A 21,833-nucleotide genomic window follows, 5' to 3' on the forward strand; every position below is an offset into this window, starting at 1 on the left:
ATAAAAGAAAAATTCTGGAAGGTAAGAAATCCTCAGGTCACACCCAACAACAACAACAAAAAAATGTTCTCTTTGTCTACTTTTCTTTTCACATTTCCAAAATAGGTAGACACACTTCAGAAAAGAGAAATTTCAGGACAGAATAGAGAATGATTCTGGGGTAAGCAGGGCAGAGCAGGAGATAGTGTGCACTAGGATTTCTCCTATCTGGAAGTCTTAGACCACATAGAGAGGTCTGAACTCCTGAGAGTGCTTGGTACCTCTGGAAAGGACAGGTCCCGAGAATTGCTCCATCACCTTCTGCTGGTAAGTATCTCTGGAAAATGCCTTTCCTCTGTTTTGAGATGAAGTGGGTCTGAGGGCCTCCATCCCAGGCTCTCAGGTCACCTCTGGTCTTAGGAAGCAGAACTTTGCCTGGCAGCTGAGAAGAGCCTGTGGAAATGAGTCCATTCTTAAGCAGAAGATAAGTGAATGACAACATTCATAGTGTAATTTATTCAGAAAATCCCCTTTTGTGCTTTCCAAAGGAAAAAAAAATGAAGTATTTTGCCACTTTAAAAATGTTCTCTGAAAAAAAGGGTTTCCACTAGCTAACTGTAGAAGTCCTGCTGTTCAGAAACATGAAATGTCTACAGCTGGTCTATGAGAGCACAAGGAGAACTGGGCTTCAGCCTCTTTTTCTATATTGTCTGTCAGCATGTGAAGGTGAAGAAGGTGCTGTACAAGTGCAGGAAGAAGAGTGGAACTCTGAAAGGTAACACCCTGCCCTTTTACCCCAGAGATGGCATGTTGTCCCCTTTCTCCAAGAGTTCAGAGCCATGCCCCAGAGGAAGTTGGTTGCAGAGACCTGAGAGGGAAGATGTTGGTAAGGAACTCATCATACCAAAGACACTGCTCAGGTTCTGTGCTTAGAAGGTGTGGTGGATGAAGGGTGGGTGATGTCCAGTAGGGTGGTGTGGACAGCACTTGAGCAGTAGTGCCTAGATATGGAGGTGGGACATTCAGGTCCACCTGTGGTCAAGCTGTTTCATTCTGTTAAGGCCAATTTTTCTTTGAGGTAACCAATCCATTCTCCCCATAAGGTGGTTGTGAGGATCATGCAGGTTAGTGGAGGTAAAAACAACATGCAAATGATAAAAATTTGGCTTCTCCCAGAGTCTTTATATGACTCTCATGCTGTACAAGTGCATTCCTGATCACCGCCATGTCAGGCCTAGACTGCATAAGCTATTCAAATTTGTTCCTCTCCTGGTGGACTTGGACACTGAGGCTTAGCCTCCAGTCTCATCTCCCATGATCTACCCCAAGGGGGCATTGCACTTAACATCCTGTGAAATCTGGGATCCTCCTTTCTCTACCACAATTCATTTGCCATTTCCAGGTTTAGGCAATCGCCTGAAGAATCTGATGGAGATTCAGAATCTGATTTTACTTCTGCAAAGGTGAGGAGCTTTCCAATTCTCTAGTGTTTTCCCCTCAGTATCTGTAATGTGATCCTGAGGCTCAAGACTGACTTAGTATGTGTACTCCAGGTTGTAGTGGAATGTGATTGAAGCCCTGGTGGTAGGAATAGGAAGAGGGCAGTGGAGGGGCAGTGGAGGGTCCATAGGCCAAAAGTTTTCACCCCTGCCCAGCCTCTTGGTCCTTCTTGCTCCTGGCTCTAGCTTGTGCCTCTTGTCTCCTGTAGTCTCCTAGGGAAGCTCTGGGACAAGGACAGTTCTCCTCTACTGGTAAATGAAGATGTTGCAGGTGAGGTGTTCATGCAAGAGCCTGCTGGTGTTCAAGAGCTACCACATCAACATTTAGAAGATCCTTCTAACATCATACCCCCATTAGGTCTTCTAGCTCCTCTGACCAAACACACTCTGCCTTGGGCCTCATCCTTATCAGAAGAACATGAAGACAAGTCTGACTTGAATAGAAACACACTGGACATTGTTCCACAGAGCTCTCTTGTAGGTCACTCATACTGGGCATCCCCGATCACCGCCATCTCAGGCCTAGACTGCATAAGCTATTCAATTTTGTTCTGCTCCTGGTGGTGGGCAACTGCCAAGCTCTTATTTTTCTCTACCTGGGCACATGGCAAATCCAAGCAAGAACAACTTTTTCACCATCCATCAGACCCCACAATCTCAGTAGACCCCACACGATGGCACATAGAGTCTGGAGGCCTCTCTTTCATCAACTCTGATGTACAGACACTTCTAGAAATGCTGATCACCAAAAGAGCAGAACTAAAAGTGTGGAAGGAAAATATTAAAAATGGGTCCTCTTTCAAACAAATGAGTCCAGATTACACCATGTATTCTCTGGGAAACATGTTGGAGTTAATGGGTAGCAAGAGAGACACCACTGCACAAACCTTCGGGAACACAAAAGAAAAACCAGAGCAGCTTCATGATACTCAGGATTTCTCTTACCACAAGGACTTGCGGAGTCCTTTAGAGACTGTTCTGGGGCCTGCCCTCTCTGCACAGTGCGTCCCTGGTGGCTACTGCCTGGGTCTCTAAGAGGTCCTCTGCTGCACAATGTAAACATGTAGCATTCAACAAAGTCTCAGAATCTCTCTCAGTTCAACATCAGGATGAAGAAACTGCACAGATTTCTCAGGAGGAGCTCTTTTCCCAGGAGGAAGCCCAATCCCAACTTTTGGCACAAAACTTGTCCCCATCTGTGGCTCAGGGTCAGACCCTGTCCAGCACTTCATACACTTTTCCAAACCTACCACCTTCTTCATCCCAGATTAAGCCTGGCACAACAACTTGTTCTAAATCTGAAAAGGAGGAACAGACTTTCTTCCAAACTGAAGAACAACATTCAGAATGTCCCTTGCAGAACCAAAGGAAGGTCTTATTCTCTGAGATCCAAAAGACTCTGGAAGACCTTTACCAGCCAGCTCTCAACCTTCCACAGGGAAGCTGGGCTTCCCAAATTTCCAACTCTGTCTCCATAGTTGCTGGGGATTCTGCCAGCCAGGAGCTAGAGAACAGACTCGAGCAACATATTCAAGAAAAGTTAATCAGTGATCAACCACAGCTAGGCCCTCACTGTAGATTTCTCGCATCTCAGGAACAGATGCAGCCTCAGGATCAATATCCAAGGAAGAGTCAATGCCACAAAAATGATGGATCTGGCCCCTCACAGTCCAGCCAGTCAGCACTTACTGATAATGATCTGCAGAAGATGGAGCAGCCCAGCCAGTCAACACTTGCTGGTCATGATCTGAAGAAGATGGAGACTAAGCACACTGAAAGACTGTCTACAATGGGCTCTGTAACATTCAAACTAGATTTCCCAAACAAGGGTCTAGAACCAGAACTACAGAAGCAGCCAGTAGATATATCCTGGAGCTCAGGAAGCACCTCGGGGATGGTTCAGAATGACAATAAGGAGGTTTCAGAAAGTTACTTGAGGGGGAACAGGAAGGGTATTCCAGAAAGTGAATTATCTACAGGCCTAGACAAGAAAATTGTGGAAAAAATCCTGCAAGACCATCTGAGCAGAAAGTCAGTGCAGATCAAGGAGGGCATGATCCCTGTGTGTGTACGTGGATCCTGGCTTGCTGCCAACTATGCTTTTCCAAAGTCCTACATGCACACAAAACCCATCTATCAAGCCTCCTCCAAGTACCAGCAATCCTATGTAAACACTGTTCAGCAGCTTTCCTTTCTTGACCCTGGAACTCACCTGAAGCTAGAAACAGATATTATGAGGTCTCGGGTGAGGCGTAGGTGGAGTCCATCCCTCCAGGCTTTTGATCCCATTAATTACACCTTAGGTGAGGCTCAAACCTCACCCCTTCCACAGCCTGCCTTTTCCTCCTCAGCCTCCAGTGACTACAGGGCCATTTCAATTGCAAAAATTGGCAGTCTCCTGGAAGAACTTCCTCAGAAAGGTCAGGGAAAAGGGGTAATAAGAAAAATTTCATTTCCCACTTTACATAACCCCCTTCCTGCACTCTCACCTTCAGAAGTTCAGAAGACCATGCGAGGCACCCCACTGGGTGGCAGGCATATGACTTCAGATGCCTACATGCCTTCTGATACCTACAGCCATCTGGACATGAACCAACAGAGTACAGTTTTTAGAGGTATTGGAAAAGCTAGCCTGGAGCCCAGTCTAAGCCTGGATATGGCCAGTTATGAGACACCGAAACAGAGTAAAGATGTGGCCTCAGGATACCCATGTCCTGGTGCGACAATGCTGGAAATTAAAGTAGGGACCCAATCATCAACAGCTAAAAAGACAAAGGAGACAGAGTTGGAGAAGAAGAAATCATCTGAATTGGAAGTGACAGTGGAAGCCTCTGTGATGGCAAACTCCCAAACCATCAATGTGAATCTGAAGAATGTAGGGTCTCTGGGAAACATGAAAAGCCCCTCCCCATCTAGAATATCTATTTCACAAGATCCAGGAGACCAAAACCTGAAAACAAAGATAGGTAGTGGTTTTCAGGTCAGAGTGGAGGTTGAGTCAGAGGAGCAACACCAAGACCAGTTCACTGGAGTCCAGCAAGATTGCCTCACTAATGAGCTCTCCACCACAGATATTTCACATTCTGGAGTGTCCCTGTCCAACTCAAAGAGCTTTTGCAGGATTCACAAGTCAATATCCCAAGCTCTATGTGATGATGTAATGAAGGCAGGGAGCAGCCAGGAGCAGGAGGAATCCAAAGTCACAAATGTTGAGGTTCCTGGAAAGAATGACACTGAAATGATTTGTCTAAATAAAAGCCAAGAGAGCTTTCGGAGGTCCAGACCAAGAGAGGAGGAAGGAAGTTCCCTAGAGTGTGGGTTGAGCCCTTCTGACAAAGTCAAGGATATAGACACCACTTCAACCAAGTCCTTCCCTTGCTTTCCAGAGAAGGAACAGAATCCTCAAATAAGCTATTGTAATATCAAAATGAAGGACTTTGTGCAGTCTTTTAACAATCATCAAAAAGGAAAAGGGAAGGAAAATTCCCTGAATAAAGTCAACCTCCTGTCAGCTACCACCCATACCCAGAAATCAGCCACAAGCCAAATATCCAAGGACATTAGGGTGCTTGAACCCCAGGCCCTCATGAGAGTTGTTGGACAGACCCTGATGGACAAGCTGATACTTCAACGTAGAAGTTTTCCAACAGAGTTATACGGGCATAAAGAAGAACCCCAGATGCTATTGGGTAGGCAATCTTGTCAACCCAGGGGTTCTTCCTACCCAGAGAGAAGACAAATGTTTATAGACATTGCCTCTGGTCCCCAAGCAAAACCCAAGGACCACAGCCCCAAGAACAAGTGGGCAGAAGACAATAATTGGACCTGCAAGCCTAGGAATGTTGAGCCTCCAGCCACCCCCTTCCAACTCAGGCCAATTGGGGTGAGCACTTTGAGCCACCTTCATCGTTACCCAACTTGTTTTTTTCAAAATGGTGATGTGCATGGTCAACAAGGTCTTGTTTACCATGAGTTTCCTGGTGAAAAAACTTTCAGAAAAAAAAATGAATTCAAGGGGAGAAAAACTGTCATCATGTGAACCCCTTCTCTAAAGACTAATGTCTTCTTCCCTTCTGGGATTTCAATTGCTTCCTAATAAATTGTTTTTTTCCCTTTTCTCATCAGATATATTGATATTTTTTGTGTGTACTCCTGTGGGGTATGAAGGGGGTTGGTGTTTACTCTTTCTCAGAGTGGCTTCTGGAAGGAACAGGACATTCAGAGGACCCACCCTCATCTCAAATTCTCTCATTGTGCCTGAAGGATTCCTCATTCAGTCATCACAGAAACAAACATTAGAATGCCTTGAGCCCTCTCAGGATGAGGCAATTTTGTGAAGACCCCACTCCACAGTCTGACTCTATCAAACTTTCCCTTGCTTTCCCTATCTCTGTAACTGTATACAACTTTGGGAATGGGTGTATAAAAGTGACAGAATCCAGTAGCTTCACACATGACAAAGTAGGCATGGGAATGTTGGGGGGGAAATTAGTGTGTTGGTCTTAAATTTAGGAAAACCTTGTTCCTTAGATTTTCTAGTGGGGAAAGAAGTGTGTTTGATGTGGGAGCCCCTTCTCTCCCTGATATTGTTTGGAATATAGATGGGACTGTCAACCCCTCTTAGCTCAGCCTTAATGACATGGCAGTGTCACTCAACTCCACATCTGATTCCAACATTTTCAAGAGCAGCAGCCAAGATAGAACTTGTAACTCTGCATCTAAGTGGGGGCCACAAAGTTCTGTTGAGTGCTGCATGGCCCCTGCGCATGGTCACCTCTCTTCTCCTCTAGAAGGGACTGTGCATACACTATCTGACTGATAGTAGTGCGTGGTAGATATAAAGTGGAATGTGTAGAATAATTGACTTTTAGAGCCAAGACAGAAGGAAGAGCATAATTGGATGCCATGGAGTGCCATGAACAGGAAGCCACTGCCTTCCCATGCTAGCTACCAGGCTAGCATAAGGAGACCAGATTGTCTGAGGTGTTCACTGGTTCAGCCTAGACCAATTCCAGGGCCTGTCTACTGTGGTTTCCAGACTACAGGCCTGGAGAAAGCCCTTTAGCTCTAATACACAATAGAAATAATGCAAAGCCTTCAAGCAAGGAAGGTTAAATTCCTAAGAGTAAATTTACTAAGTCTGCTTCTGCCCATCTTTGCCTCTTAAATTCCAGAAGAGATGACCTGATATTTGGTGGAGTACCCAGGACTAGGGAACTCTGGCTGTGACTCAGCCTAGGGACCTTGACACATGTACCTGGCCTTAGCACTGCTTCCATGGACAAAGTGGGGTATCTAAAAAGATCAAGGTCATGGCATAGGGTTTCAAAGCAGTTCCATCCAGGCTTCTAGAATTTCCTTGTCCAGAGACAAATGGGTGAAGAAATGATTTGACAGAATTTGTATATACAAAGGAAAGTAACCTATCCAAAATGTGTGAGCTTACTAGACTGGAAGGAGATAAATATTCATTTCTGCTGAGCCTCACTCTTCTTCTAGTAGAGGTTTCCTCTTTCAGGGGTCATCCACACAGAAAACCAGGATGGCTGTAAAACAGTGAGAGGAGTGATCATTTCCCTGGGCCATTCCATACTATTCCACAAGCCTATGTGTGGTGGGCAATGGACTCCACCATCGTGGCCATATTTATTCCATGGTGGAGAGTCCTGTGCCAGGAAGTGCCACCAGGAACAGAATACACTTATAGGTTCTGTATCCATACCTGTCAGGACCCTGAATGTGGGACTAGGAGGCCAGTTTGGATGGGTTCCAAAGACCTCTTTTTACCCACATCCTAGGTCTCCTAAAAGGATGAGTGTTACAGATGGCCACATTGATAAACCAGCCTGAAANCTCTCTCTCTCTCTTTCATATTGGTTGTATTTCTTCTGTGCACTTTGAGACACTCAATGAAAAGAAAAGTGACTAGTAAGTGTTTTAAATAATGTAATTTCATAAAATCAAGAGATGTAAGAAAAAAAAAAAAAAACCCCTCTCACAGAACTGACCTGGGAAGGATCAGCAGCATCAATGAGGGGTTTTGTCTACAGAACACAGGAAGCAGTCCACTCCTCATTTGGATGAGCTCTAAGAGTTTCACTTTGACATGAATCAGGGCTGCACTGTGGCCTAAAATGAGGAAGTCCAAGGTCTAGGATTCCACCCTGGACAGCTCACTTAAAACCTGGTATCTATGAAAGCAGATGCTACATTTCAATCCTTCTGGAGCTAGACTGAAGATTAAGCTAGGTACTGCCAAAGAACTACAAAAATCAGGCAGATGGCAGCTCCCATGTCAGCATCAAACAAGAGTCCCTTGTGATCTTTGACCTGTCCTGTTGGTGAGGACTTGGACACCTTCCGGGGACTCTTAGACACCCCTGAAGTAATTTTGCCACGTGCACAGAATCCTGCAAGAACCTGTCTGCGGTGTGTGCTGCAAACCAATAAGACATAGTGTTCACGTGGTGGTGTCACTAAACCAAAATCAATTGAAACGTTTGGAGGTAAGTAGTCCCTGCGGGAGGATTGTAAGCTTAAGTACTGTTTTATATATCATATAATTCCCATGTGATTATTCACTATTCAAAAGCATCAATACACAGAGCAGCCACACCAGGCCTCGTAGCACACAGATTAGCCTATAATGAGATTTTCTGTCTTACAAGGTATTAATATGGGAATAGCCAAGCAAAAATTATGTTTTTTTTACTGCAACTAGAAATTCAACTCTTGAGAATTTTTTTTCCTTCTTCCAACCTTAAACAATTTCAAAATCTACACAGGCTTAAACACAAACAACCTCATAGGGCCCCAAAAGAAGAGCCACTTTGCTGAATGATGACTCATTCTGCCTTTTGTGACTAATTGGGCACAAATTTCACAAAGCAGAGCCCACTTATGTTTTTACATCTGGGCTGGAGAAGGGCCAGTTTTTGCAAACCGCTTTTCCTATCAAAGCAATGTGAACTTCAGTGCAGGGTATATTTTGGAGTCATTATGATTTTAAGCCTTCTCTTATCCCCACTCTCATAGGGCCATTGAAACAAAACCCAGATGAAACTTACAGAAGTGGCTGAATGTACCTTTCGACCACATTGCTGCTTACTCTAGGCTCCCACCTACATCCACAATGTGCAAGTTCTTTCTCTTTTCTTCCCTTCCTTCTCCCTTTCTTCCTTGGTCTCCCCATGCCCCCAGCATACACCTCCCTCACCTCCACCCCACCACCCTCTCCTGCCCATGAGCAACCACCAAAAGAGAAACCTCCATCAATAAATAATCCATTTACTTTGTCAAGAGCAAAAGTGTCCAGATGATCTACCTGCCAAAGCAGGTTAAAACAGCAGCTGCAGTAAAGGAGCAGATGCCACTCAGCCTGCTGTTTCCAGAGCATTCCTGTCTCTGGTGTTCTCTGGGAAAGAATATGCAAGATTTGCAGCAGGAAGTTATTTCCTCGCTGAAAACAGCATGAACATCTGCAAGTCATTCATCTTCAAGGAATCGTTAGGTTTGGATCTCCTAACGGTAGGTATCCAGCAAGAACGACTTAAATGCATCCAGTTTTTTGAACGGCACCTACCCCATCATTGTCAAGGGCCGGGTAAGACACAATGATGAACAAAACATAAGGGTCTCTTCTGCCCTGAAGAAACTTGTGGCCAGGTCTAGACTCAGACACCTGTAATTTCGATCTACATTAGCTGGGATTTTCCTTTCATATGTCAATGTCAGGCTTAAACGAGGTGAAATCGGAGCAGCTGGATTGATACTTTACATTCTTTCTATTTAGGCCCTGTGCTTTTAGGCTTGAAGTTTCTCAATATGCAGAACCTTTTTTTCTCCCTCTATTCCCTAAAATTATATCCTTGTTCTTATAGAAATAAAAAAGATGCATAGTGGGAGTTGGAAAGAACGCATGGATAGTGGTGACCCCCATCCCTGTTTGCCTGTGTGCCTGGGACCTGAGAGTCAAAGGCAGCCACTGCCACCAGCCTCCCCACTCACACATCCCAGGTGCATCACATGAAATATTGCATTCTTGTGTTCAGATGCCTGAATTTCTACCAGATCCCACCTGTACCACCTAGGCAATTAGTCTGAAGAAATCAGTATTTCTAGGCTCTTTTATCTTCCTCATGGCCTAGAAACTTGTAGAACCTTATCAGAAAGGGTTTTCCAAGCCAATCTTGTAACTGGAAAAAGCCTATGGATCTACATGAAGGTACCAAGTTCTTAGACTAGTATATTTCCAAAATTCAACATTGGAGAGGATGTTGTTTGGGTCTGACAAAAAAACTCTCCACTGATCAAATTCTGACCAGGATCCTGAGAAACCCTCTTTTCAATAAGGCCTCAATTGTGGGCTACAAAGACTTAAACAAGCACTAAGATAGCTCTTAGGCCCATCCCTAGGATTATCCTAGCTCCCTTTAAAGTATCTGCTTGAGAAAACTCAAAGCTGCAGCAAGAATCTGCTGTTTGTTTCAGCTAACACTTGGGAAGGAGGATTCCCAACTTCATTAAGTGCTAATTAGGAAACCCAGCCAGGCTTCACCCACCACCAGTACCCACTTCCTGCTATTGGTAATTTTTTATTTCCTAACTCGCTGAGCTTGCCCTTCTCCCTGCCCCCTCACTATTCCCTCTAAAATCACCTAATCCCCTTAATGGTGAGTTCAATTCATACTGGACTCTGTTCCCTATTGCAATAATCATTACAACCTAAAATCTTTTCTGCTTTTTGTTGTTGTTGTTGTTGTTTTGGGGATTTGTTTGTTTGTTTGTTTTTGCCACTTCAACTAGTGCTCCCCTCTGATATCTTTGACAGGGTCAAGGACAGCTGTCAATCACGGGAATACCTCCAGTTAAGTGAGTGAACTTAGGACAGTCTAGACAACGCTATAGTGAAAAATCACTCTCAAAATCTCAGTGATTTACAACAATAAAGGTATATTTTCACGCAGGTAAAATCATTTGCTCTCCTCAGTGAGGGAGGGGGAGATAGGGTGAAAATAATCATTTACTCCCTATTTCACCCTTTTTGACAAATAACCCAAATAGGTTCCAAGGCTTTGATGTTGAAGCATTCTTCTAGCCTTCGTAAAAAAAAATCTACCTGCCCTCTCCCAACCCTAACCACCTTCACCCACAAATAAATGATATGTGCTAAATTTAAATCACAATGACCCATATCTGGCATATGTACACACACACACACACCACACACACACACACACACACACACAAATCTGCTTTGGCAGAAAGGGAATGGGTGAGTCAAGTTTGTAAGAATCAGGAAGAATCAAAATTGATGATATTGGTAGGTACTTACTCACATGGAAAGAGGGCTGGGGATGGAGCTCAGTGGATGAGTGGGCTTATTATGTGTGATACCCTGGGTGCAATCCTTAGCACCAAAAAAAAAAAAGAAGAAGAAAAGAAAGCCATGGGAAGATGTTGCATATTTACAAGTTAAAACAAATTATGTGTATTGGTGCATACAAGACATATCTATCTCATAATCCCATGGGTCTGTTATTTGTTTTCTATGTACATTGGAGAAGGTGAGGAAGAGTATTTTAATGTGAAAAATGGTTACTTCTGATAGTAATACCATACTTAATTCTCATTTACATTTTTTATTTGTTTTCTAATTTTTTATATCATAAACATGAATTATGTGTACAAAACTTAATCATGGGTAACTTGGGACCTCCCCTCCACCACCCCGTGTGGCCAGCTAGGCAGGAGCTGGCAGAATACCCTGCATAGGCAGGAAGGAGGACAGATAGGATCACACTTTGGCTGCAATGGTGGTGAAGGTCAGTGTCCTGCTGAGTGGCATCGAACACAGAACAGTCAGTAATCCTGACCCTATTTTTATTAAAGTGGGTTACTTCATTCGTGGGTTTCTGCATTAATTTTTATTTTTAAACCGTTTCATCAAAAATAGTATTTATTTTAATTACTAAGACATTGGGACCAACACAAGGTACCTCTCTAGTCTAATCTATCCTTCCCTGGGTCTCATCCAGGAGGCATAGAGAGGTGTCTGGCACTGGTCTAGAAACAAGAGCATTCTGAGAAATGAACCCAACTTCCAACAAACACAGCAGGCCAGATGCAGTGATGGCATGGGAATCAGGACAAGGTTGAAGAACTCTAGTAGCTGAGGGGGCAGCTCTAAAAGACCAGAACATACACACGTATTGAATACAGTGGGGATTAACAGCCTCTTCACTTCAAGCCATAAAACTTACTCGCCCGTGAGTTAGGTGGTGGTGGAAGCATTTGAAATGTACAAGTAGTTGACACTGAAAAAGCAGATGAGTTGGAAAGATACCTCTTCTTCTGTAGACAACGGAAGCACTTATTCTTGTCTCTGGTCCTTCTCTACTCTTTGGTACAACACAACCCCTCTTCCTTGTGAAGAACCCACTCTGAGAGCATTGGGCAGGTGGACCCCTCTCATTACTGTGGGCAAAAAGGGCACGAGACCCAGGCCCAGCCAGGGAACCCACCTCAGGGGCCAGTTCAGGGACGTGCACAGGTCCTGCCTTTGACCCAGACTCACCAGGAAGGAGGCCCTCTCTTCCCCTCTGGGATGAAGTATAGCAGAATATGTCATGATAGCATATTGATCATTTTGAAATGATGACAATTGAGAAGAAGCAGATACAGGAAAAGCTCACTTCCCTCCCCCTAATTGCATAAAAGCAGGACATAAGTGTGTCAAGTTGTCCCTTTCTCCCCTTTCTACCAGCAAGGACAGAAGCTAATCACAGAGCATGACTCTAGACCCTCATCAGTGACAGAGGGCACTAGAGGAACCTACCTAACAAACCTTACTAATAAGTCCTCATCCTCCACAATTCCCCCAGGTATTCACCTTCCCACAACTGACCACTCTAGAAACTCAAAGTCCTTTTCTTTAGTCCTAGCACTTCTCTAAAGCTGCATTGTTCTTTGGTTAGGATACCATAGAAGCCAGGCACAGTAGCAGACACCTATAACCCCAGCAGGTCAGGAGGCTGAAGCAGGAGGATTGAAAGTTTAAAGCCAGCCTCAGCAACTTGAGAGGCCCTAAGCAACTTAACAAGACCCTGTCTCAAAATTTAAAAAAAAAAATTTAAAGGGCTAGGGGATGTGATGGCATGGGAATCAGGATTCAGTGGTTAAGCATCCCTGAGTTCAATCCCTGGTACCAAAAAACAAACAAACAAACAAACAACAACAAAAGCTCTGGAAACCTAAATCAGGCCTTGCCTTGGAGTTGCATACCACTGAATGCTCACATGTGTGTTTGCAGGGCACAATACGATGAATGAAATTCTGTTTTTCTCTTGTTAATCTGCCTTGGTTGGTCTCATTTAAGGGCCTCGGGGAGGGCACCAACGAGGGGAGGGAAAAAAACTGATTTCTTCCTCCATCGTTGATGACATCTGGGAAAGCCATTGCTGGCCTACGGCTGTCCCGGTGGCCTATTGGTTGTTGTTCTTTTGCCACTTTATAAAGACAGCTTTTTAACATGAAGGCAAGACAGAAAGTTAGAAACAAGAGAGAGGGAGAAAAATAGATCTTCTTGAAAGTTACTTTCTGTACAGTTATTATCGTCATGAAATCCACCATCACCATTGGATCTAGGTTTGCCTGAAACTTCACCAACATCACTTTGTATGTAAGCAATAAATTTTTCCTTGTGTTCATATTAGTTTGGCTGAGTTTCTGCTGCTAATAGAAAAAAACATCATGACTGACACATCTTTTTGGTGTACCTTTTTCCTTTCCCAAATTTTTAGTGTGAATATCTATTATTTTAATAATCAGATATGAATAGATTATTTTTAAAGATAATTATACAGGCAAGTCTAAGTGTCTGGTTCCAGTAGTTCTGTTAATGAAAGTATTCTAACGGGGCTCCTGCATCTTTTTATTATCTTAGGTATACAGAATCCTCTTACTATATCTCTTATAAGTAATTCCAAAGCATTAGAAGAATAAACCAGATTTTTTCCCAAATAAAGGACAGTCACATAATTTGACTGCAAGTCAAAGATTCTCAGCTTGTGATTCCATCTAAGGGGTTGATTCAGTCAAATTATGTGACTGTCCTTTAAAGAATAGGAGTTTTTCAGATATCAGGTGCCAACCCCAGAGCTCATCCACAAAGATTTTCAGAAAGACAAGAATAATGCCCGAGTGTTAGTTTCACTGTCTACAAATTAAATGAGAAGGGAAAACAGATGATGTTAATTTAAAGTTCTGATCCCCCACGAACATGTCAAGTTGGCTTTGTAACTCCAAAAGACACAAGGCTGAAAAATTTTGCCCCCGCCCACCCCACCAATAAAAAATCCATAATGATGTTTGGAAAACACAGTATAACTTTAACATCAGCAGGTCCACCAAGTGCAAATTCCAAGAAAACAAGGGAACTAGCAAGTAAATTTATCAAAGCCTCTCGATTTATTGCGAACAGTCACACTGAATGTAAAAGTTGCATAAAGGAGTCTCATTTTTCTCTGAAAGGTGACTATCTCATAAATCTGCTCCAAAAGATTTATTTCTCTAATTGCTAGAGATGATGAACATTTTTTTATATGTTTGTTGATTGTATTTCTTCTTCTGTGAAATATCTGTGCAGTTCCTTAGCCCATTTATTGATTGGGTTATTTGTTTTTGTTTATGTTTTTTTTTTTTTGGGGGGGGGTGTTAAGTTTTTTGTATTCCCTGGAGATTAGTGCTTTATCTGAGGTGAGTGTGGTAAAGATTTTGTTCCATTCCTAGGCTCACTCTCCGCATTATTGATGGTTTCCTTTGATGAGAAGAAGCTTTTTAGTTTGAATCCATCCCATTTATTGATTCTTGATTTTACTTTTTGCACTTTAGGAGCCTGGTTAAGAAAGTCAGTTCCTAAGCTGATGTGGTGAAGATTTGGTCCTACTTTTTCTTCTATTAGGGGAATAGGATCTCTGTTCTGGTGTCTAAGTGTTTGATCCACTTTGAGTTGATTTTTTTTTGCAGGATAAGAGATATAAGTTTAATTCCATTTTGCTACTAATGGATTTCCAGTTTTCCCAGCACCATTGGTGAATAGGCTGTCTTTTCTACCATATCTCTTTACTGCATCATTTTCTCTGTGTTTGATTTAATCTCATACTGCTTTGTTCATCATCATGGCCCTAAGAGCAATAGGCGATATGATATGGCAACAAGCCCTATGACCAAGCTATGGTGTAAACTATACCATCCAGGTTTGTGTATGTTGATATTAGTGTTCACACAACAACTAAAACAGCTAACAACACATTTCTCAGAACACATCCTCATTGTGAAGCAATTCTCGATGATATACAAGCACACACCAGGATTCTGGCACTTAACAATTAAGCCAGGATTAACATTTTCCTACACATTGGCAACATATGGATAACTTAGAAGCAAGGTTTTTCAAAATTCATGTTCCATTATTTAACAGAAAACTAAAAAGTGTTCTGTTTTCATGTGAGTACTAACAGCTGGATTGAGACTCCTCAAAGTTAAGACCCCATAGCACTTTCAATGCAGGTCATTTGTGTGGCTGATCCATTAGTTGGTTGGTTGATTTTAATCTGTTTGTTTTGGGTTATAGTTTTGCTTTTACTTTATTCTAACAGATAAGAGTGAAAGTAAAACTAATATTTTGTAGTTTTTTAAAAAAATTAAACAAAACAGAAATATAGTGTGCTGATTAAACCAGCTGAATGATGGTGCTACTGGATAGTTATGCAAGAGAAAACTAAAAATATACAAATAATTGAATAAATGCATATAGGAAAAAAGTAAGAAATCATTGAAAAGCTTAATTGACTTCTCAAAAGAACATTTCTAAAGATCGCCTGGAGTTTCATTTCAACGGCTAAAGCGCCACCTAGTGGCAAAACGAGTCCTCTCACCTGAGCTGTGTCTTCACTGGCTTCATTTCCTCTGTGGAGGGTTCCTCTGGCTCCTCAGAGCTCAGAAACATTAAAGAAAGTGATAAGTAGAGCTGCTCAAGCCATCAGCGCTGACAAGAATAATGGAGAAACATGACTCTTAACATTCGAACAATGCACGTTGTCTGTTTACTTGTAATTCAAGAAAAGGTCCAGAAATATCCTTCAGTAAAAGATCAAGTTATGCAAATTCTTTCAGCAAAACCCTGAAAAGTGTAACTGAAAAGCTAAAGTATTTAATAGCAGCCGGGTGTGGTGGTGCATGTCTGTAATCCCAGTGGCTCATGAGGATGAGGCAGGAAGATTGCGAATTTAAAGCCAGGCTCAGCAACTTAAGGAGGCCCTAAGCAACTCAGTGAGACCCTGTCTCTAAATAAAAATACATTAAAAAAAAAAAACTCCTACACAACTAGGGATATGGCTCAGTGGTCAATTGTCCCTGGGTTCAATCCCTGGTAATAACAACCCCAAAAAAAAAGTGTTTAAGACACAGAGGAAAACATTTATGAGATCCTGCTTAGTAGAAAAAATAAGTTGCAAACAGCATATAGAAAATGTTCTATTTTTGTTTAAAAGATTTAGAAATGCATAGATCTGCACATGGAGTACCAGACATTAACAATAATAGTGTTTCCCTGAGAGCAACTGAATTAAGGGTTATTTTTTTTTCTTTTTCTCTTTTTGTAAGTATATGTTATTTTGCAATAAAAGTATGATTTAATTTTCTTTACCAAAGGCAAAAATATAAATAAGAAGAAAACTGGTATAATAATACGTTCATAAAATAGATAAATAAAAGCTTACCTGATTTTGGCTAAAAATCAAGAGGAAAGTTATTTTAAAATGGATAAAAGGAAATATTGATAAATATCAAATTTACAAAACTTACCACATTTTCCTGCTCATCTACCCATCATCTCACTCTGGGTCCACTTGATCATTTCCTCCTCTCTCCTTTATAGCTAATTCTGAGGCAAAGTTGTCATCTCAGGTGTCAAAGGGTCCAGGACATTGAAACGCACCCTTCAAATCCCAGTAGGAAATAGAGGGCTGTGGGGATCTGAGGGATGGACACCTCATCAGAAGGCATTCAAGTTCAAATGCTTCTCATCCTCTCTCCTGCTGTCCCAAGGCATTGAAAGTACTCGTCAACCACTAAATCAGTCAACAACTAAAGCAAGTATTATGTTTAATTCATAAGAAACCTGGTACTTCACTCCATGGATGCTTTGTCAAATGTCCCGAGTGCTGTACTTCTTCTGTTTAGGTTATCCTGGGCAATGAGAGTCAAAAGCTTGCCTGGACACTTTGATCCAAGGATAGCCAAGACCTGATCAAGGTCCTGAATTGTGGACACAAACCTGGACATGAATGCCTGCCCTGTCACTTTTTAGAATCTTCAAAAAAATGGTTTAACCTCTTTAAGTCTCAGCCTTCACCTCTGTGAAGAGTCCTGATGATGTTTAAACTTGGTGGTGCTGAGGATTCAACTAGATTATACTTTGCAAATACTTGGGCATCCATCGCAGAAACTTAGGAAATGTTATTTATCACTGTGTAGCTATGCTACCCGGAATCAATGCTGTTTTACATCCTGACTCCTACTAAGTTGACTCAAATTGTTTGTTGAAAGTGGAGTCCATATCCACAGACTTTTCTTTCTCTGCTCTCCTGACAGCTTTTTTTCCCCTAAAGCCTACCATTCTCCCTTGATTTTCATGTCCCATCACCTCCCACAGAGTGGAACCCTCCATGAGGCCAAGCTCTCTCCTCTTCTGAAAGACAAGTTTTCTCCGTGGTTGGCAGCCATCAGTAAGTCGTACAGCAAGTGTTCTTCTCCTCAGGGGGAACATTCTGAACCTACCTACCGTACAAGGGGTGTCTTCTCAAAGCTGCACAACTCTGAGTCATTTTTTCCACTCCAGGTTATGGGCTTCATGGATTCAGTCCAACAAATGTCCTTTGAGGTTGGCCCCTCCAAACTCCTACTATATTTCAAGAGCCTATAAATTCTCTCAGCTCTGGTGTGTCTTTAGGGAAGGCTTATCTCAAGACTTTCACAAGTATCCCAGGTATACACTAAGTACCATGCATACAAGGGATATTTTTGGTTTTTGACCCAAGTGATATTCAGCAGGATAGCAGGGTTTTTCTTCCCTGGAGTGGTAAGGATACTAATGGGTTAAACTAATCAGAAATTAATCCAAGGATGTGAGTGATTTTTTTTTCAAGATCAAGTCTGGGTACACTACAGGGTTAAATTCAGATTATGGGTGCTGTAGTTTGGATCTTAAGTGGTCCAAGTGATAAAGGCTTGTTCCCCCTGTGTGGTACTTTGGGGAGACATTGAAACCTTGAAGATATGGGATCTAGTAGGAGGTCTCTAGGTCACTGGGGGCAGGCCTTTGAAGAGGACAGTGAACACTAGCCCCTTCGTTTTCCTCTCTTTTTGCTTCCCAGCCATGAGGTGAGTGGTTTTACTCTACCACTCACCCCCATCATCATATACTGGCTCAACACAAGCCCAAAAGCAAATGGGACCAACCATTCATGGACTGAAACTTCTAAAACTGTGAGCCAAAATAAACCTTTTTTCTTTATATGTTGATTATCTCAGGTATATATTATAGGAACAGAAAGCTAATACTATGACCACATGATAGATAAATATTTAAAAATATTTAATGGTTTTGGTCAAAAGCTTAAAAAGTCAATCTACAAAACACATATGAGATTAAATTACACATAATTCATGTTGTTCTGTAGCACTGGAAATAAAAATTAAAATACTTCCATTTTTCTTATTTATGAAGGTTAATTGGAAGGACCAAGCAGAAATTAAGGGAAAAAAGAAACCAAGATATGTAAGAGTAGTTTGTTGCTTCTAATCATTTTAAATATCCAGCCCAGAAGATATGCCATGTAGGGCTCAAATATATGCTTACAGAATAATTACCAATGGTATTTGCAATTCACAACAATTTTAAAATTCAGAATATTCAAGTTTCAAAAAAGTTGTAACTCAAGTTTGAGGAGCTTTATAACTGACAACATTTTAAAGCAAATTATTAAAGACATGGTTTGTATACATTGATTTTTAAAGACATTCAGTGGTAGTTCTCTAAAAGCAGGCCATTGCAACTATGCATTCTTTCTCTTTTTGGAATAGACATCAGCTAGCTGTAGTAGATTGGGAATCAAGACCCCTGAGTTTGTGGGACCATGGGGAGGTCCCTTGACCTGGACTAAGTATCCCAATGTGTTACCATGCAAGTCGTTAAAGGCTGTTTAGCTACAGGGTTCTGTGGTGAAGCACACTGGTGAAATAATCAATTAAACAAAACTGATGCATTTCATTACCAAAACCTTCTCAGAGTCCATGCACTGACACTTTCCAAGAGTGGGTGGCCATGCTGAGAGTTTTTCAACTTGATCAGCCTAAGAAATTTTTCAGAGTATCCTGCAGACCTCTGAGAAAGGCTGCCCAAAGAGCCCCTCAGATGTAGCATTTTATAATTATAGATGGTTAATTATAGACTATTACAGTTAATATTGCTACTATGGCTATAGTCAAACCCCACAGTATATACAGATAGGGTCACATTTTCACATGAAGAATAAAGAAACAATATAAAACAAAATACATCCTATCTTTAGACTCTGGAACTTATATATTAAGTGATTTGAAATTCAATTTCAAACTAAATTTTAAGGCAATGTTGGTTTCAGTTAAGGCTATTTTCCTATTAGTTTTTGTTCTAGGAGCTATTAAAGTATATCTTCTGAGCAGCAATAATTCATTCGATTTAAATTGCATGTTAATTCACTTATAAAAAGGAGCAGGAGGACAAGGGAAGGGGATGGAAAGAGATCAGCTCTTTTATAATTGAGTTAGCTAATCTTACATCCTTAATTAGATGAGAAAAAAAAACTTTTAACTTTATCCTGTACTTGAAAGGAACACCAAGATATATTCCAGATACGACATAAAATAAAGAGCAAACAGTATATAACATCCTCTAATAATCATTTAAATTATTAGTATGTACTTTAAGTCTTTTAAAAAATATTTTATAGCATGGATCAAGAGCTACTCAGGCCAGTTAACATTTATGATCTAAGTAGGCATATAGATTCTGCAAATCCCAATCTGTTGGGTTTTTAAGTTTTATTGCTGTATTTACTTAGCATTTCAAAAACAGCTCCTTCTTTTCCAGATACCAAAATCCATGGAGGCTCAAGTCCCTTACATAAATAGCATACCTTACATGGTGTGCTATTTGCAAATAACCCTCACACACCCTCCCATATACTTTAAATCATCTCTAGATTACTTACTATATAAACATGTAAATTCAATGTACATGATTGTTACACTGTATTGTTTATGGAAATAAGAACAAGGAAAACCTTCTGTGCATGTTCATTAAAGACGCTGTCTGTTATTTCCAAATAGTTTGGGTATGTGTTTGGTTGAATCATTGGCTAAACCTGTGGAAATAGAGGGCCAAATAAACCTATTTTACATATTTCACATATTTTTCATACTTTACAGGTTTTGTCTCACTTTCAAAATAAATCCTTACAACAACCCAGCATAGACACAGAGAGGAGGTTGTCTCTTTCCACACTGACAAGTGTGGACCCTAAGGCAGGGGAGGTCAGATGCCCAGTAAAGGGAAGAATCAGGAGCTTGCTTTCTGGTGCCTTCCATGGTACCTCCTACTCTCTGCACAGACCCACAATAAAGCCCTAGTCACAAGTTGCAAATAGCAGCGTGTTTTCCTTTGAATTCTTATCTCAATACTTATTAGAAGGATTCTTTGGGGCAAGTTACTTGACCTTCAGAGTTTCCAAAACTTTCAAATGGACATAATGTGCTACACACTTCATACAGAACTAAGAATTTAATTGGCCAGTGCATGAAAGAAACTAACCCTGGATTTTGGAATGTAATATATGCTAATGAATGAGTTAAAAATTCTATGAATAGTTAATTAATATATTCATCCAACAAATATATATTGAGCACCTGCTCGTTGCCAGGCAAGGAAATTGAGGTCATGACCCTCACGGATTCTCTAGTATTTTATTATTATAATGTACATAGCACTTAGCAGATGAAAAGACTAGAAAGCTGAAGACTAAGGAATAAACCAAAAGAAAGAAAGACTCCATAGTAAAAGAGTAGAATATACCTAGATAGGGGCTGGGGATGTGGCTCAAGCGGTAGCACATTCGCCTGGCATGCGCCAGGCACTGGGTTCCATCCTCAGTACCACATAAAATAAAAAAATAAAGATGTTGTGTCCACCGAAAACTAAAAAATAAATATTAAAAAATTCTCTCTCTCTTAAAAAAAAAGAATATACCTAGATAAGTCAATGTATTTTAAATAATAATAAAATAAAGATGGTAATTTAGAAAGCTTATTTAAAGCAATAGCTTGTCTTTATGATTCTTCCCTTTATCTATTCTGTAAGTATTCCATTGAAATATCCATCCCTCCATGAAACCATTTCTGCTGTCCACTATTTTGTATTTTATTAAACCTGTTAGTGTCTACATGACATTAGATGCACTGGCATTAATAGCACTTTACATCTCTTTTTTCCTTCACCTTAAACCAAGCTTTAAAGCGAAGATTTTCATACAGTGTGTAGTGTCACTTCTCAACAGAATCAGTTTGTGTGGTACCTTCTTTTTTCTTAAGTGGGTTCCTTTCATTGTTCTAGTGAACAAATCCCCTGCAGTAGTGTGAATGACACATTTTGCCCCCTAGAGGGAGCTCAACTCACTTCCTCTCACCACAATTCTGAATGCTTCTCATGTGGGTCAAGGACAACAGGCAATCAATCCTCAGAGATCTATAACTAGATCTTTCACCAAGGGATGTAGCTTTTAAGAGATTCAGTGCAGCTTTTATGGGAAGAAGTATAAATCAAATTGGATTAAAGAAAAAAAGTATATTTTCTTGAAACTATTCTACATGGAACCAATCTCTTAATGCTTCTCATCCTTTCTTGCATGTGGTATGAGAAGTCCTTGCCTAGGATGACCCCTATGTTTGGAAGGCAGAAAGAAGGGGCAAGGGGCAAGAAAAAGACACAAATTGGGGGTAGAGCAGGGTGCTCAGGACATGTATTAGTCTATAAAAAAGGGCTATCCTGCTTTTTCACCAGGTGAAGAAAACTCACAATAGTTTTTTGGGATATTTTTGTTTTTGTTGTTCTTTTTAGCTATACCTGATAGTGGAATACATTTTCATTATTTCAAGGCAAGAGGATCATTATACCAGTTACATTTGCTATCAGCCATATTGGTATATATATAATACAAGCATGAAATATATTTTGTTCTAATTCAGTTCTAGTACCTC

General features: G+C 41.1%; 1 protein-coding gene across 1 annotated transcript; it reads left to right on the forward strand.

The window, feature by feature from the left end:
* The first annotated feature begins 642 nt into the window (after positions 1–642).
* Positions 643–10,349, forward strand: LOC125617694 (spermatogenesis-associated protein 31E1-like). The gene is made up of 6 exons (XM_048806052.1): positions 643–754; positions 1,382–1,442; positions 1,688–1,955; positions 2,449–5,167; positions 8,902–9,081; positions 10,309–10,349. The coding sequence occupies exons 1-6, from the start codon at positions 643–645 to the stop codon at positions 10,347–10,349; spliced, it is 3,381 nt and encodes a 1,126-aa protein (XP_048662009.1).
* Positions 10,350–21,833: the final 11,484 nt, after the last annotated feature.

The sequence above is a fragment of the Marmota marmota genome, unplaced genomic scaffold, assembly GCF_001458135.2.
Source record: "Marmota marmota marmota unplaced genomic scaffold, marMar, whole genome shotgun sequence".
Lineage (NCBI taxonomy): Eukaryota > Metazoa > Chordata > Mammalia > Rodentia > Sciuridae > Marmota > Marmota marmota.